The sequence below is a fragment of the Balaenoptera acutorostrata genome, chromosome 1 (genome assembly GCF_949987535.1).
Source record: "Balaenoptera acutorostrata chromosome 1, mBalAcu1.1, whole genome shotgun sequence".
In the NCBI taxonomy this organism is placed as follows: domain Eukaryota; kingdom Metazoa; phylum Chordata; class Mammalia; order Artiodactyla; family Balaenopteridae; genus Balaenoptera; species Balaenoptera acutorostrata.
Genome location: NC_080064.1, coordinates 6,566,798 through 6,585,254, shown reverse-complemented (window position 1 = coordinate 6,585,254; position 18,457 = coordinate 6,566,798). Strand labels below are relative to the sequence as shown.

The following is an 18,457-nucleotide window of genomic DNA, read 5'->3' as shown; positions in this document are numbered from 1 at the left end:
TAAATAAATGAGGTGGCAGTGCGCCAATAGAACTTTACTTGAGGACACTGAAATTTGAATTTCATTTAATTTCCACACGTCAGGAGATATGACTCTTCTTTTGATTTATTTTTTAGCCATTTAAAAATGGAAAAACCATTCTTAGTTCTCAGGCTGTACAAGAGCAGGTGGTGGGCCAGATTTGGCTTGCAGACTGTAGTCTGCCAAGCCGCGCTGTAAGGGAAGGCGTGTATGTGGTTAGATTTGGCTTCTTACAGGACTTTAGATACATTTAGAGAATTCCTGTAGTGTTTTATAAACTTCTTCCAAAATTCCCCCAAGCTTTTCATGTCTTCTTGGCGGTGGCTTTCCAATCTTATAAACTTGCATGCTTAACAAAGCAAGTTAATGGAAGATTGGATAGATTGATGGAACCATTAAATTGTTAGCTAAGACAATTGACTTGATCCTGGGATTATTCCTTATCCTCTTTGCATGCTCCCCCGCCCCCCATCTTATTTCATTGATTGAGGTGAATGATTTTTAAGCAATTCAGAGTTGAAGTTAAGTAAATATGTGAGATATGTAACTCTGGTCATTCAACAGATTTTGATATATTTGCTTAAAGTGAATGTATTTGAATACTGATCAGAGACTGTTTAGGTTTGTAGAGTCATTTTATACTATTTTAGCATTTTTAGAATGGGTTGTCCCAGATAATTCTAGCTGGACCTGGATGAATTTACTTTCGCTAGGTTTACAGTCAGGTGTCTTCTGTAATTGGACAGGTCACTGTCTCTTCACTGACCACCAAAGAGCTGGTGTGCTAAAATGGTGATTCCTTATCTTCTTTTCGCTGTGTATGTGACAGAACCCTTATTGATTAGTCTTTTTCTCCTGTGGTATTTTCTTTAAAGTGGTCATACAGTGATTTTATAAAGCTGTCATCTTAAATTTGACTGTGTCAGCTTCAAATAGAGCACCTCTTGTGTGACTTGACAGTTGGGTTTTTTTCAAAGACACCAGATGAATGTGGCCACATGGTTACTGGTGATCTGGCCTAGTAGCTGCTCAGTAATCCTTATGGGTGTGTTGACGTTTGCTTGCATCTGGGGCTCATCTGGGGGATTCTTGCTGTTGCTTAGTAATCTCGCCTGGTTCTCAGAGTGCTCACTGTAAGGTCATCTCTGATAAAAGCAGAGTTGAATAGCAGTGCCCCCAGGAATCTCTATTTATTCCTTTCCTCTTCACTAAAGCTAGATTACTTTAATTTTAAAGTATGAGGGTGGGGGTTAGGCTTTCATTTTTCTTCCCACTTTTTCCTTCACCATTTATCCAAGAAAGGATTTTTTTCTTTCTCCACAGATATAAAGTCGTACTGCCAAAAATAAATTCAGTTGTGAAAGAGGACAAATAAAATAGTCCGTAGGCACATGAAAGAGGATCAAATGAATGTACTGAAAAAAACATGGAGGACAAAAAAGAAAGGAAAAGACAGATAGTGTTAGTGCTTGGCACCATTCTTCTCAAAGATCAAAGTGCTCAGTGGTGAGGATTCTTTCGGCTCACAGCACTCTGAGGGGCTCTTGCCATTCCATTCGCTCAGGAGGAAACCGATGTATAACTTTCTCTTTCAAGCTGGTGCTAGGGTTGGGCTACAAAGGAAGAGAGAGCTTTGTCCTTTAGCCATCATGAATCAGAAGGAAAACAGAACTCCTCGGCAGCCTCTCTGTGTAAATTGAGGTTGTAGCATTTCCCTGCCCAAACCAAATTTATTCCTAGAGGAATCTTCACGGTTGTACATATCTGTGTTGAGGGTCCAGCATTACTTACTGCTCTGCTGCTGTGTTTGAATTCTTGCTTTGGCTGTCCCTCATTCCTGCCTTTCAAGCTAAGCTTCTACAGCTGTTTATTTTCTTTTCTTTGTTACGTTTATCAGTAACCATATAGTAATACTGTGTTAGTATCTTGAGTGGAGTATTTTTGAGTTCTCCTTGTTCCCAGGTTAAGTATTTTTGGCTGACACTGGTATAAAAGAAAAAGCTCCAGATTGAAATTGGAAGACTTCAGTTTGAATCCTGGCTTTACCACATAGTTTTGTGACCAAGGTCAAGTTTGTTAACCTTTGTGCCACCTTTTTAACAAATTTATTTAAAGTCACATGATTAAGTGACAGAACCCAGAACTGGTTTTATGTCCAGTAAGGTACAGAGCATGAAAAAGCCTCTCGCAGAGAGAGTATCTCACACTCAATAGTATGAGTAGTGCTCATGAATCTGCATTGGTTTCTTAAAAGCATAAAAGGAAGAAAAGGAAAAGTGAAATTAAATATAATTCTGTATTAACTTATTGGTGGCACAGTTACTTGGCATCCATTTATTTTATTTCTCTGTGGCCTCTAGGATGGATTGCTTGGATACTCAGAGGGCTTTAGGCCTGGGGAGAAGTGTTCAGCTCAGGGAGCCATTTGTAGACGCTCTGAGAATGAGCAACGGAGTGTATAGCTTGCAATTTGTTTGCTGTGATAGTATTCTTACCCTAAGGATAACACTTTATTGATGATCAAAGGATCAAGAGCGACTGCTTTGTGATTGGACTCTGAACATGTGACCTGGACAACATTTTCAGGTTTACTGTGCAGTTGTAACAGTGAATTCTCAAGTATTGACTGTGGAGGGCAGACAGGAGATCCTAACTCTTTCATCGGCTTCAGGGCTATTTTCCAGCCTTCTGATTATCTGCCTCCTATTGGAAAAAAAAAATATCCAAGGTAGGTCAGGTTACAAGGTATCATTTTACCTAGGAATTCATATTAATAAGAGTATGTTCTAGAGTGAATTTTCTGGAAGCCCAGGGCCAAGAAATCCTAAACTAGGTCTTCAGGGCTTCTAATTGCCCTTTTTCCATCCCAAATCAATTTATCTCCTTCCTTTGTTACGGGCAGCTAACATCACATATGTGTAGTGATTGAAACAGATTAATTATGTCTTGGTACAATTCCCCAGCCATTCCTTAGAACTTACAAAGTTCCTTTAGTTTCTGCAAGTTCCCTAAGGGGTTTCATGAAGTCTCAGAGCTCTTAGTTTTGCAGCTTAAGATTCATTTCCTGGCTTTAGTCTGCAGTTCTTTTTATATGTGAAATAACTATGACCTACGGCATTTTTATTGTTTTGTCTATACATGCTTAGTACTTCATTAGACACCATAACTTGTCAGTCCCTTATTTCTTTATTCATTCATCATTTAACACATTATTGAGCTGCTCGTCATAGGGGAAGGGCCGTGTAGGTGCTGGGAACACCTAACTGAGTAACATGCTCTCTCTGCCCTTGAATACGTCATAGTCTTTTAAAAATTCTTTTGTTCGGAGCTACTTTTGGACACATAGAAAAGTTGTAAGTACTGAGTTTCCATGTATCCGTCTCCCAGTCTTCATTTGTGTGAGCATCTTATGTAACTTCAGTACAGTTGTCAGGAACAAGAAATAGCATTAGAACAATACCATTGAACTAAAGACCCTATTTGAATTTCACGGATGCCTTACTTTGTTACAGCTGCTGGAAGCAAAAGACCATACCCTGGGTGGCTTATAAACAACAGAAATTTCTTTCTCAGAGTTCTGGAGGCCAGAAGTCCGAGATCAGGGTGCCAGAGTTCTGGTGAGGGTCCCCTTCTGGTGTGCAGACTGCTGGCTTCTCCCTGTGTCCTCACGTGGCCCAGAGCAGAACCACGAGATTCATTGTACCCCTCCCCTTTTCTTTACTGGTAACTTCTTTCTTCAACAGTGAAAAACTCAGTTCTTATTGTTTAAAATATATTTTCATTTGCCTATTTTTATCCAATTCTACGGTACACATAACTTAGTTTCAGAATTCGTAACCCATGTGCCTGTGAGAAGTATGTTTACTGACTACATTTTTGTCTTTAGTCTTATGTATAGTATACAGGCAAGAGCCTGTTTTCTAAAGTTGCTCAGGTCAGTTCTGTTTTTCGTAGCTCCTTAGGTGTGGTTGTGTTATTCATTTGTAATATAGCTGGGTTCGTTTGTTAGACTTTGCATTCTATTTTTGGTTCCTCTTGGTTGATTTGGACTGTCTGTTTATTTTCTGGGTAAGGGAGGGTTTGTGAACTATTGCTGTGGCTCTCAGGGTCAGAGCTATAAGAAGATAACAGTCTTCAGCCCCCCTACCTGCTATAGATGACTGATCCTTTTACTTCTTAATTTATCCTTCTTGCATTTCCTTTTCACAAATGAGCAAATACATGTCTATTTTCTTATAACTTCTTCTTTCTTATGTGAGGGGTAGCATACTATAGATAGTCTTTTGTGCTTTGCTTTTTTCACTTAGCGGTATGTTCTGGAAATTGCTCCATGTCAACTCATACAGCTCATTCTCCTTCACAGCTGTATAGTACTCTGTTTTGTGGATGTACTGTGGTTTATTCACCTGCTGTCTTGTGTATACGCATGTAGGTTGTTTCCAAGATGTTTCAATTGTAAATGATGCTGAAATCAATATCCTTGTGCATATGTATTTCCTTATTGTTGGATGTGTATCTTCAGGGTGGATTTATAGGAGAGGGGTTGCTGAATTGAAAAGTTTATGTGATTTCTCTTCTGAACGCATATACCAATTTGCATTTCCTCCAACAATGTCTGAGACTTTCCTGTTTCCCCAGCAGAATGTGTTATTTTTTTTTAAATTTTGTCCATCTGATTGGTAGATGAGAAATAGTATCTCAGTGTTGTTTTACTTTATTTTGCTAACAGTGAGTGAGTTTGAGCATATTTTTGTCTATATTTTTGTGAATTGTCTGTTCATGTCTTTTCTGTTGGGTTGTTGTCTTTTTGTCTCTCACTTTTTAAAAGTTCTTAATATGCCTGTTGCAAGTATTCCCTCAGGACTTTGAGTCATAGTTAGAAAGCCTTGCCCTATACCACTTTTTAAAGATAAATTCTACCCAGCTGCCCCAGTACCATTTACTGTCTTTACCTCAGTGGTTTGAGATGCCACCTTTGTCTTATATTATTTTCCATATGTATTCTGGACTTGATATTCTGTTTCCTATTGTCTATATATGTGCTAGCACTACACTCTTAATTACAGAGGCTTTATAGTATGTTTTAATGTCTGATAGGGCTAGCTCCTCCCCTTTCTAGTTATTTGATTTTTCCATATGAATGTTAGTAGAACTTGTTTTATTCCGTAAAATAGCTAGCTGGTGTTTGTATTAGGATTGCCTTGAATGTATAGATCAAGTTTGGAGAAATGCCATGTTGAGTTTTCCTATCCAAGAATAGGGGGTGTTTTCCCATTTGTTTGTATTTACTTTTGTGTCTTTGAGGAGTGTTTAAGAATTTTCCTCAAACATTTAAGAAAATTAAATTTAAAAAGTGGAGAGGCAGAGGGACTTCAGTGGAAGTAATGTATATTGTTATACTTAGAGCAATCGCTAGAAAACTGTGTGGAGTGATAACACTCAGAACACTATAAATAAATCAAGATGAAATCCTAAAAAAATGTTCAGATAACCCACAGGAGGGCAAGAGAAACAGAAGAACTAGAAATAGAAAAGAAACTTAAAAAAGAAAAGATACTCTGCCTGTCATTAATCAAATGGCTTACAATAGACACGATGCTGACTCTGTCTCAGAATCTTTTTTCCCCTTATTTCCGGTAAGAGTGACAGTAATAGCTGTAAACAAACATGCTACTGTAAGCAGTCTTTGTGAGCTTGTGTACCTCTTCACGAGTTTCTGTGAGGTTTGCATATGTCTGGGGATGTACGAAGACTCGCTCAATTATGGATACAGTTTAAGGGAATGAATTTCTGGGCCACAGTTTCCATTTGTATTTCTCTGCTTGCCTGAGGAGGTTCTCTCCTCTTTTTCATCCCCTTCAGATGGCCTTCTCCCACCAGGCACAGGACTCTCTAGATGGTGCAGTGCCCAGGGCGTAACTGGGGGGCGTCACAACAAAGCACTACTTGAACAAGTCTTTTCCAGGAAGCCCTTGTTACTGCTGAATAAAAGGACCCTAAGACATGGTGCTTCCCTGTCTTTAGTCTTATTTCTGATAACAGTGAAGATATGGGGAATGCAGAACCTGAGGAAGCTGGGAAAGCAGCTGTTTCAGCAAGGTGGGCGTGATGGCAGTTTTCTCTTAACAGTCTCTCTGCCTCCATTTCACAAACACTGTCAAATAATATACTGTTTTGAGCAAGAGCATGGTGAAAAGAGAGCCCTGGAGAAAAAATATTGAGTGCTTAAAATGGTACACATGTACACACTTTTACTTTAAAATGTAAGCACTACTCTTCAGCAAGAGGCGATATGAAAAATATTTCAAAATGCATAGCAGCCATTCAGAACCAACCACGGTCCGCTTTCCGGCCTCTGTCAACCCTGTCTTCCACTCTGCTTTGCTACTGCGGGCCCCTTACCCGGCAGGGACAGACACTTCCAAGAGCCACAGCTATATGCTAGTGACTGTTGTTTTATTTTCTCCCAATGCTTTTTTTTTTTTAAATATACAGAAAAATTCAGATTTTAAGTTTACATTTGCATAAATTTTGGCAAATTTGTTTGACACTAAACAAGGCATGGGATATTCTCATCATCCCAGAAAGTTCCCTTCAGCTCCTGTTCTCTCTAAACTTCCCACCCAGAAACAACCACTATTCTGATTTCTCCTACCATAAATTCCTTTTTGCTGTTCTAGAACTTCATATAAATGGAATCATACAGTATGTAGCTTTTTTGTGTCTGGCTTCTTTTACTCAACATTTAATTTTTGAGATTTTTCATGATGGGCTATTTATCAGTAGCTCTTTTCTATGTGTTGTGTAGTAATCTCATTGTAAATTATACAATACTTTGTTAACCCATTTCTTTGTTGATGGACATTTGGTTTGTATCTAGGCTACTACGAATAAAGCTGTTATGAACAACAACAAAAGCACAGTGAAGGAAATAATAATGATAAAAGCAGAAATTAATGAGGAAAAACATTAGATCTAATTAATCAAATGCTTTAAGAAATTCTAGTATTTTATTAAAAAATACATTATGGCCAACTGGGATTTATTCCAGGCATGCAAGGTAGGTTTACTATTCAAGACTCTGTTAACATCTAATACCATGTTAATAAGTCTAAGGAAGAAACCTGTCTCCAAAGCGATGATTATGATACGGTTATTCTAAAGCTATTTAATGGGAACACCTGGGAGGCATTTCCACTAAGATCAGGAACAAGGTGAGGGTGTCCTCTATTTCCACTACTTTCCACACTTTCATTGTATTAGAGGTGCAACTTAGAGGGTTTAGAAAGGGTAAAGAAAAAGTGAAACTATATGTGTATTTGCAAATAAAGTTAGCATATCGGGAAGACCTCAGAGAATCAGTGATTAAGCTCTATCAAATGCTAAAAAATTTTGTTGAGTAGCAGGATATAAAATTAACATACAAAGATCAATACCCTTCATATAATCAAACAGGAAGCAAATAGATAAAATCCCGTTTATTACAGCTGCATAGTCATTTATCATATGATAGCCTTCTCTTCCTACTGCTTTGGATTTTCCCTAAACCAGTTGTGTTGCCCTTCCCTGGGAACACGTTGGCAATGTTTCTGATGGTCACAGTGATGTGTGTGGTGCTATGCGGTGGAGGCCAGGGATGTGCTGAATACAGGATCGCTGTCTAAAATGCCAGCAGTGCTGAGACTGGGAAACCTTGTCTTAAACATAACTGATTTCCAGTGCTTGTGTTCAGAATTGTGGGTTAGAGGAGTTTCTATATGTTTAATTAGTTAATTATTCAAGTTTAAGGATAAACTTAAATTTGAGTAATAACCAAGAATAATAAAGGAAGAATCGCTTTCCTTTAGTAATGGACAATGATGAAATAGTTTATTTTGCATAGCACGGAACAGTATACAAAGTTTCATAGACTTCTCATTTGATCTTCTTAATATTTTTACGAGATAGGTATAATAGATGTACTTATCTCTGGTTACCTGATAAAGGGACTTCCCTGTTTCTTCTAGGCTTCAGGGATGAATCATTTCCGATAGATGGGTGATTAGTTGCAGAGCGAGTGCATTGTTCATCTAAAAAGTTGTCTTACCTGCCTATCCTTTTCCAGAAGCTCATTTTAGTTCCAGTTAAATACTAGAAGGATAGGTCCTGGGCCTGGAGAGTTGATACCTAGTCCATTTTTTCCTTTAATTGTATCTTGTTACCTACAAATCAGTGCTTCCAACAGAACTTGCCATGATGATGGAATGTTATATAAATCTGTGCTGTTTGATATGGTAGCCACTAGCTACCTATTTAAATATACATTAATTGAGATTAAATAAAATTTAAAATTCATTTCTCTTCACTTATACTAGCCATATTTTAAGTGCTCAATAACCCTACATTATCTTCTAATCAGTAGTATCCAAAGGAACTTTAAGAAATCAATAGTATTTTTGTTAATTTTTAAAACGGAGATTGTCTCAGCTCATCTTATCTTCTGCCCAGTACTGAGGCTTTGGTCACAGATTACTTAAGCCCTGTGGGAAAGGAGGATTTTTAATTGCTTTTTAATTTGGTAGGAAGTGAATGAATGTCCATCCCCATGTTGCTATCCCTCAGTTTCTTTCACTAACACCTTGGCGACTAGCACATGTGTGTGTTGTTGACGTGCCAACTCATGGAGTCCTTCTGGGAATGAAATGCCTGCTCACGCAGTGGGAGGTCACGTCCCTGGAAGCATCGTGCAGGTTCTGTTGATGTGCCTTCGATCCTCCAGTTCCATCTACTCTATAATCATAGCCTTTGGCTTCCAGTTGATGTTAAAGTTGCTTCCTGTAACTGCTGAGGGAGTTGAAATTCTGAAAACCTCCCTGCCTTCTGTGGAACCCTGGAACTTCTCTCAGCACTCCTGTATGTACGTAGGTGTGTGTAGTGGGATGGTGGGTCCTACTGCATGGTATAATGTATATGACATTTATATCTGGTGCGTGGAAACGCTGCTTGAGGAGTTGTGTAGTATTGTAGAGTGTCAGCCATATTGTGGATTAACTTTTGTTAGTAGATGAACCTGGAAACCTTACTGCTCTAGTATTTCCATGGCAAAGCGTTTTCCAACTTTGTCAGTTAATGTTACCTGAAAATTTGGGAAGTGTGTGTTTGTATATTAGAACCCATCTATATATTTAAAATTAAAATTTCTCTAGGTTTTAATTTCCAAGACAGTTTATTTCTTCCATACTCAGAGAGAAGAAAAATATTTAACAGTTACACATTCTCCTTTTCATAAGGTAGCAGGAAGAAAAGGCCCATTTTGCTTTGATGATTTACAGAGACTTTAGATGGATTTTTTTTTTTTTGTAAAGTAATGTAACTGTGGTTTAAATTTTTCCCCATCATTTCTAGTTTAATATCCTTTCATCACAATCCTGCCCTCAATTTGTCTTTGCGGTTTAATTAATTTTATTCTAAGACTAAAAGGCTGAGATAAAAGCAGTTAAGTTGTAAAGTTGTAGGTTAAAGCAGTCATGAAACAAAGAAATATAATATTGGACATTTTCTTATCTTGCAGGGGGGGAACTCCCGTTCTTCTGAACAGATAATTAAAGAGTTTGTAGCCATATTCTACATGTTCTTAGAATACCATGGATTTAGTTATATCTTCCACCACCTCTGCTTTTCTAGTAGTATTATGTTTTGCAAAGCCGTTGAGGACATAACTAACATTTTTTGTTCGTTTATTTTCAGAGGGAAGTGTAACATCTCCCATTTTTCTGACATATTTGCTGCTAGAGAGTTTAAAGCCCGAGTGGATTCATTTTTCTACATATTAGGCTACAACCCTGAGACGAGGTAAGTGAGTCACTGGGTCCCACTCCGTGAGAACTTTGGCTTTTCTCACGTGTGAGTGTGTGTGTGCCCACGCACGTGCGTGGGTGTGTCTGTGTACACTTCTGGGCATATACTGATAAGATGAAAAAAAAGATACAAAGTCCTGTAGTAAACCTCTTTGGGAGAAGTTGTACTTAATGTCTTTGGTGTCTTTAGCAGCTTATTGTTTGCTCTTTTTTTTGTTGTTGTTAAGAAAAGGAAAAGTAAGACAATTTGGGTTTGGAGAGGGCAAGATAAAGACAGATGTTCAGTTGGTGTGTGTTTTGAACTTATTATGAATTGTACCCTCATGCCCATTCAGTCAAGCCTTCCATACCTTATTGAAAACACCTAGGACATTATGGAAAGTTCGTTGATTAGTAATAATCAAAAGCATATTAATGAAAAGCATAGTAGTATTTCAAAAGCATCTTATATTGTGAAATGTTTATATTACATATGCATTTATTAACTGCCTGGTCATGTCTTCCTGTTGCCCAAGTGAAGTGTTGGACACTCAGAGTTGGATTTCTGTCTGGATACACAGTAGTCTGTTATTTCAGTGATGCCATATTTATTTAACTATTTGATAGATGGCTGTCATATTGCACAAGTTAGATTGTTTCAGGGAATTGACCAAATAGCTTTTGAGTTTTAAATGTTTAGCTCTTGGGTTCACAATAGCCAAGCAGATTTACTTTTCACTAGTTTTGGTTATACACCTGTTTTTGCTGAATGTTCATTTAAAGTGATATGTAACTTATCTGCGTAAGCTGGAGACTCACACAGGTTCTTGTCTCATTTTTTATTGTATGTTACTGGTAGTCATTCAGAGTGATACTTCCCATCAGTTTAGTTTTAAACTGTGGGTTAGGCATGCAATAGAGGAATATATTATTATTTGTCTTACCTGAGAAAGCAACACAGAGACATGCCTGTAGCCGTGTGTTTACAGGATCTGCATCCTGAAGCACTTGTTTAGTGCTTTGACCTTAGTCCCATTTGTTCATTTCTGCGGCTCTGTTCCCCGTGTCCAGCTTGTGCTTGGCATAGTGGAAGTGCTTGGGGGTTGTTGGATGAATTGAAGTGAACAGATATTTGAATGTCTACTTATTAGTGATAAGTTTGTGGCAGGTCTCAAACTTCTCACAAAGTGAGTGTGAAAATTTGCAGTGATACAGCCAGTGTGGCCCAAGCTCACTGGCTTCACCATGAGCACTACTTTGTACCTCTGAAGTTCGGGGTTTGGTGCACACTTCCCATAGCTGCCCAAATTATCAAAACTGTGTATGTGATTTAACAGAGTATAGAAAACTGTTAGTGTTTTCTCCACCTGACTTATGCACAGCCCAGTCCTTCGAAGGTTTGGGGTGCATGCCCTTGCAGAACTTACCTCTGTTTCTGTCGTTGTTGCAGGGCTGTGGGAGATGGGGCAGTGTGATGAGCTGGTCTCCCTCATTTTGGAGGAGTGAGGCTAGCATGTAGCTGTGGCTGTGTGGTGCTGTGTGCTGACTCTTAGTGCCCTGAGGCAGCTGGGGAGGAATGTCAGACCGTCCTAATAACCCTGTGAGATGGCGCGTGGATCAGTAAGACCACTGGAAGTTAAAGAATGGTGACTCTGTGACTCCAGACTTGGATGGCTGTTCCCCTCCCCTTAAGTAACGTGTGAACTCTAAGTGAGCAGTCAAAACTGAAGTTTAAGATGGAGTTATTTCTCTTAGCAAATTTTCTGATAGTAGTTAAAAGTTGACTTATGTAATTTTCCATAATTTTTTTTAGCATCTTAGCTGGCACTGAATGATTGGGGTTTTTTTTCCTCTCACATTTATCACAGATCCTTTTAAAACCCCAATATCTGGCTACCTCCCCCCCCCACCTACTTGTTTATTATATTTCTGAATATCGTGCCTTATCAGGGACCTGGTTGTCCAGGACTTTCTGGTTTTGGTGGTGTTACCTTGCATGCTAGTGGGGAAAAGACTTTTATGAATTCTTTGGTCTATTGCCTTTAAAATTTGGAGAGGGTGGATTTCTTGCAGCCGGCATAGAATTACTTCGGTGTTATTAGGTATAAATTTATATTTCATTAATTATTTTTTTCTACTCAGAGTACTGATCATTAATATAAGTAAAGCATCCACAATAATACAGGTTCATAATCTCTTATTTTCAATTCTGAAATCTGAAAGCTCTGAGGATCAAAACATTTTTATGCTGAGTTGGGCGCTGAAATTCATCTGCCCCTGAGGTCAAACTTGACCTGAACTGATGTGAGACTTTCTATATTCTTTATTCAGTTCACTCTGTGTGGATTTGCACAGCTTTTACTACAAAGGTACCGATGCTGCTGTGGCATTACCTGGTGTATTCCCTGTAGTATCTTCTAAATCCAAAAATTTCTGAATTCTGAAAATCTTCTGGTCCTAAGGATCTTAGCTTAGGGGTTGTGACGCTGTGTTCCTGCTACCCATGACATTTAAGGAACAAAACTTGGGCAAAAAATGTGGGGGCAGATGTTTCTAGCTTCAGGTAGAATTCAGGCTACAGGGGCTGGCAGGTGAGAGAGGGCTTGAACCTTTGGTAATTGGGCTTTGCTTCTGGAATTTGTTTTGATGTTTCTGCACTCAGGGAGTGTTCACTGCTGCTCAATAAATAAGATTCACTCCAAATTTACTTCTGCAGTCAGCATACTGTGAACATAATGTCATCATGTTCTCATTTTCTTTGAAGGGTGTGATCCAAAATCTAGAGAGAAACTTTAAATAAAGTCAATAAATTTCAGCTCAGAGGTCTTAGTACATAAAGCCGGTAGTCCTTATACATGAGTTTGACCAAAACACCAGCATCCTTGGTTGAACTAAAGTAGGTTGGTTCAAAACAATAAATAAATAAAGTAGGTTTGTTCTAGCTTATAAAAAGAGCTGGGCGTAGAGACCGGTTACATCCATCCTTTTATTCTCCTTGTTGCTTTTTTATTTGTCTAGTACCTCATGGCCATTTAATCTGACTGCTTGATCCTTTTGTTAAGACCAACAGTGTGGAAAGATCTCCCCTTTTGGACCCAGGCAGCCTGGGTTCTGATTCTGTGCTCCCACTTCATCTTTGTGTCCATGGGTAAAGGTTGTACTTCCTGGACTTTGTTTTCCTCTTTAATAAAAATGGGGAAAACAAAAACAGCGTAGCTTTTGTAAACTGTCATGCTTTTTTGTTGCTTTTCGGGAATTGCAAAAATAATTATAAATTTTCTTTTGAAGAAGAGATTGAGAAGTATCTTTTTTTTTTTTTAAACTCTGTAAAATGTTAAATCCAAAAGCAAAACATGAACTACTTCCCAAGATGTCTTGATTCTACCAGGTAGATCATTAACCATCTGGTTGATTTTGCTGACATGTGGAAGTCTGAGCACTGGGGATTCTTGCCTCTGCTTGGAATATTAATTATAAAATTCTTTGACTATATACAGTTGCTAAAAATGTAAATTTCTTCATTGACCATGATGAAACTGACTCAACAATTAAAATAAATACGTGAGTAGTGTTGATGGGAAATAATACATTTCTACAGTCAGAATATTTTATTGAAAATTTGAGAACCAAAATTGAAAAAAATGTTTTATTGAGAAAGAGGTTTGGGCTTTTTATAGCAAACAAGCCTGTCCTCTTTGTAGCGTGGAGGGTTTATTGAGTTTTTGGTTGTCCTTTCCCTCATCTTCCCATCCCTCCACCTCCGCAGGTTCGGCCTATTAGCCAGTGCCTTTTTTAGTGTGCTTTGACCTTTTCTGAGTCTGTACCTTTCATTTCTTAGAAAAGTTCTCCTTACCTTTCTGCCTCAGTCCAGTGAGTTAGGAGGGGAAGGAAGTAATAGTGAATGGAGTCCCAGTAAGAACAAGTTTGCAGAGTGGCTACTTGAGAGGAGGTGCCTTTATTTTTAAATTATTAAGGGTGAATTTTCCCAGGAACCAGTCCCTTTGTTTCCCCTTGCTAAATAAGAGTTCCTTGGGTCCCTAATGGGCGCAGTGGTTAAGAATCCGCCTGCCAAGGCAGGGGACACGGGCTCGAGCCCTGGTCCAGGAAGATCCCACATGCTGCGGAGAAGCTAAGCCCGTGGGCCACAACTACTGAGCCCGCAAGCCACAACTACTGAAGCCCGTGCGCCTAGAGCCCGTGCTCCACAACAAGAGAAGCCACTGCGATGAGAAACCCGTACACTGCAATGAAGAGTAGCTCCCGCTCACCGCAACTAGAGAAAGCCTGCGTGCCACAATGAAGACCCAACGTGGCCAAAAAAATAAAATAAATAAAATAAAATAAAATGTAGTATTTTGTGTATAGGTGGTCACGGAGCAATCCCGCTCTCTAATACTAGTTTTATATAAGCGTCAGTGGTCTCATCAGAGGCTTGGTCTGCAGCATGAAAAATCTGATTATATTCTTGGTTCTTTGCTTCTTGAACATGAGCCTTCTCTTGTTAATCAGGTGGAAAACAAGTTGAGGGCTCAGATCTGATCTTCTATCTTACCCAGGAGAGAATGTCCCTGGTCACCTGCATTCACCTGTGCCCTCTCCGCTTTTCTTCTTCCAGGAAGCAGGTTTTTTTTTTTTTAAAAGCAATATTGAGGCTTAAGTATTATTATCCTTATATTTAGAAGTAATCATAAACCGAGGCACTTGCAAGAATTTATATATATAATCTCCCCCATGACAGTGGCAATAATGTTACTAATAATAGCTATAGTTAGTGGGCACTGTGCACCTGGCGCTGTGCTGAGTGTTTTACTTGTATGATTCATCTTTTTTTACTTTGTTTTGAAACAGTCTTGACCATACAGAACAGTTGCAAGTACCCTAGAAGATCTTTGCTTAACTGAACCATTTGAAAATAAGTTGTCACCATGAGGCTATATCACCCTCTAAGACTTTGTGTATTTCCTGTGAACAAGGGCATTTTTCTTGCATAATCACAATATAGCCTTCAAAATCAGGAAATTACCAAGTAAATATTATTGCCCTGGAATTCTCAGACCCCACTCAAGTTTTATAACAAAAGGCTATAGCAAAAGGAATCTAGTTCAGCATTATGTTATTTGGTTGTCATATGTGTGTTTAGTCTTCTTCAATCTGGAAAAGTTTCTCAGTCTTTCCTTCACTTCATGACGTTGGTACTTTGGAAGATTATATAGGCTAATTATTTTGTAGACTGTCCCTCAGTTTGCATTTACGATGTTTCCTTATCATTGCATTTATATCGTATATCTTTGACAGGGACAGTACAAAAGTCATGTGTTCTTTTTCCTGCATCCGTTAGGTGCTACACAATTCTAGTTTGTCCCACTGCTGGTAATGTTCACTGTGATACGTTGAAAAAGGTGGTGTCTGCCAGGCTTTGCAATTGTACAATTTCTCATTTTCCTTTTATAATTTTTTTAAAAAATCGAGTTATAGTTGCTTTACAATGCTGTGTTAGTCTCTGCTGTACAACAGAGTGAATCAGCTATATATATACATGAATCCCCTCCCTCTTGGACCCCCATCTGGGTCACCACAGAGCACTGAGCTGAGCTCCCTGTGCTATACGGCAGGTTCCCACCAGCTATCCGTTTTACACCTGGTCGTGCACATAACGCCACTCCCAGTCTCCCAGTTCATCGCCCCACCCCCACCCGTGTCCACACGTCCCTTAATGACCATTCTGTAGGCGGTTGCTTTGAGACCCTGTAGATGCCTTCTTCCTCATCAAACTTCGAATTATTCATGTATTTATGGCAGGGTGGACTAATGGCTGCCAATTTTACCCAGTTGTTTATAATCTGTTACTACCATTTTGAGGTCAGATTGTGCCAAATTTTGGAGAATGATACTTAGGAACCCAGATCTGGTGCTCGGTGTGCTCATTACTTTGTGTCACTGTTCTCAGGCCTTCTGCGTGAACAGAGCTTGGGGGCTGAGGGGAAGGGAGGTAATGCACACTTTTACATCTACTTCCATATCTGTGTGTATGTGTATCCATGCGTTCATAGCAAATTTTCCAACTCTAATCCAATAATACAAGGCTCCTGCAAGTTTTTTTCCCTTTTCCCTTATTTGTAATTCTCACCTTTTAACAGTAGAAAACCTCATCTCATTGTCCTTAATATCTTTACTTCCAATTTCCTATCCCAGACTCTGCTGTCTCCCACATATGGATGGATTTTGACATCTTAAGCTGTATTTTTAGTAGGTTTATCTGTTGATATTTCTTAGTGCCCACCTCAAGGAATCAAATTTGTGACATCATCTGCTCAAGACGTATGCGATAACAGCTACTACTACCATGAAGTGAATGCTTACTCTGTCCTAGATTGTTTAATTTTTTAATTCCCGTAAAAGCTCATTGAGGTTGGTATTATCTTTATTTTATAAATGAGGAAAAGGAAAATCGATATTATATTAAATAGCTGCCTAAGGTTAGTAAACAGGAAATCCCAACCCTGTTTGACTGAAAACCTTGTGCTCTTAACTTCTATGATTTCATCGTAGATTGATTCATATACAACATATTTTCTTCTGGCTGTGTTAGAAGATAACTTTTAGTCTTTCTAATGAAGAAAAAGACACGTGCTTACCAGAAAATAACTTGACAAATTCAAAAATTAAAGAAGCAAACTGTTATAATAATTCTATAACCTATATTTGTGTTTTTCCTTGAATATACATCCTTGTGCAGCTGTATAGGTATATGTGTATGTTTTAAGATTATAATTAAAATATTGTTTATACATAATGTACAGATAATCACGCATTCCTCTACTCGTTCATCTTCTTCTGTTTTGAACATAGCACCATGTCATTAAACGTTTTACAAACATTTGTAATGAGCACCCTGTATACACCATCATATGGATGTCCCATAATTTATCTGTTCTCATATTATTGAACATCTATGGGTTTTCCATTATTTAAATAACATGGTCGAATAACATCGTGACCATCTTTTTTCAACGTAGATATTTATACTTCAGCTGTAAAGTGACAATCTAGATCTCCCTTATTTCAGTTAATTTGGATTTGAGACATTTCAAAATTCACTTCTGTTTTAGTGAAGTCAACTTTTCTACTCCTCACAGCTCATTGTCTTTGTATAGCTTTTGGGGGCGAGAAGCTAGAGCTGGATGCGAACATTTTCTTGTTCACTTTTCCTCTGTCATCACATTTGCACTCTCAGAACATTGACCTGTGATGGCAAGTATTGGAGACAGTTGAGATGAGAGTATGTGAATATTTGGAAACACAGCTGACTGAAGATGAAAGAACTTTAGTAAAATAGGACCAAAACCCAGATTTGATAATTCCAAAAACCATTTGCCAGTAAACATATACTGAATAAAATACAACAAATCTTTTAAATGCAGAGCTGAACTCGCAAGAATTAAGAGAAACTGAAAAGTTCAGCAGCCTGCGGTGAGAGGGGTCGGGCCATTTGCTCGTCTTCTTCACACGGCGTCTTTGGTTTTAACACCCACCAGGTACAGGAGATGGGGTCCTGATCTCAAGGGTTTAGGGAGCTGGAGCTGAGAGCCTGTATAAAGTTAGAATCATCGAAGGCCTATTCTTTTGGTGGAAGGGTGAACTAGGTAACATATCTGGAACTAGAAGAAAATGACAGGGATACCTGTCTGGGTTTGGGACTCCAGACCAAAAAAAGAAGAGGAGGAATAGAAGGAGAACTCCCCTTATAACTCATAACTTTGGGCCTTGCCCCCAAGACAATTGGGGCTTGAATTTGCACTCTTGAAAAATACGAGAGGGACTTCCCTGGTGGCGCAGTGGTTAAGAATCCGCCCGCCAATGCAGGGAACACAGGTTCGAGCCCTGGTCCGGGAAGATCCCACATGCCGCGGAGCAACTAAGCGCATGCACCACAACTACTGAGCCTGCGCTCTAGAGCCTGCGCGCCACAACTACTGAAGCCCATGTGCCTAGAGACCGTGCTCCGCAACAGGAGAAGCCACCGCAGTGAGAAGCCTGAGCACCGCAATGAAGAGTAGCCCCCGCTCGCCACAACTAGAGAAAGCCCGCGCGCAGCATCGAAGACCCGATGCAGCCAAAAACAAGCAAACAAACAAATAAATTATTATATATAAAAAAAGAAAAATACAAGAACTCCAGGATGAGAAGATAATATAAAAAGTGGTCTCGTGCCAGTGAGCTGCCCTGGACACCTGACAGAAACATGTACAATTTTGGAGGAAGGACACACCCTCATTCAAGAACCTGTAGGGTATATACAGATAAAATATCTTTGAATGCTGAGCTCACTGTCAAAAACTACAAAATGTTGGAGGAAACTATGTGTCTTCAACTTGAGTCAGATAAAATAAATGGTAAGATACACATTTAAGAACTTCAGTGCTAGAACTATCAGAAAGAGATGATATAATAGGCTTGAACAAAATAGAACTTTCATTTCTCTCTCATATAAGCAGAGTTTCAAAGGAAGCAATCCTAGGCTGGTATTGGGCTCTGCAGATACCAGGGGCCACCTCTGTACCCTTAACTTCAGCCGTGACCTTGTGCTCAAGGAGGTGATGGAATGGTAGCCGTAACATCCA

The 18,457-nt window shown here is 39.0% G+C and overlaps 1 protein-coding gene across 4 annotated transcripts in view; it reads left to right on the top strand.

The window, feature by feature from the left end:
• The window catches only part of RERE (arginine-glutamic acid dipeptide repeats), a 419,003-nt gene that overhangs the window by 249,693 nt on the left and 150,853 nt on the right, over positions 1 to 18,457 (top strand). For all 4 annotated transcript variants that reach the window (XM_057531191.1, XM_057531176.1, XM_057531184.1 and 1 more), the window contains one exon: positions 9,748 to 9,852. In XM_057531191.1, coding sequence (XP_057387174.1) covers positions 9,748 to 9,852 — 105 coding nt within the window. The remainder of the gene's footprint in view (positions 1 to 9,747; positions 9,853 to 18,457) is intronic.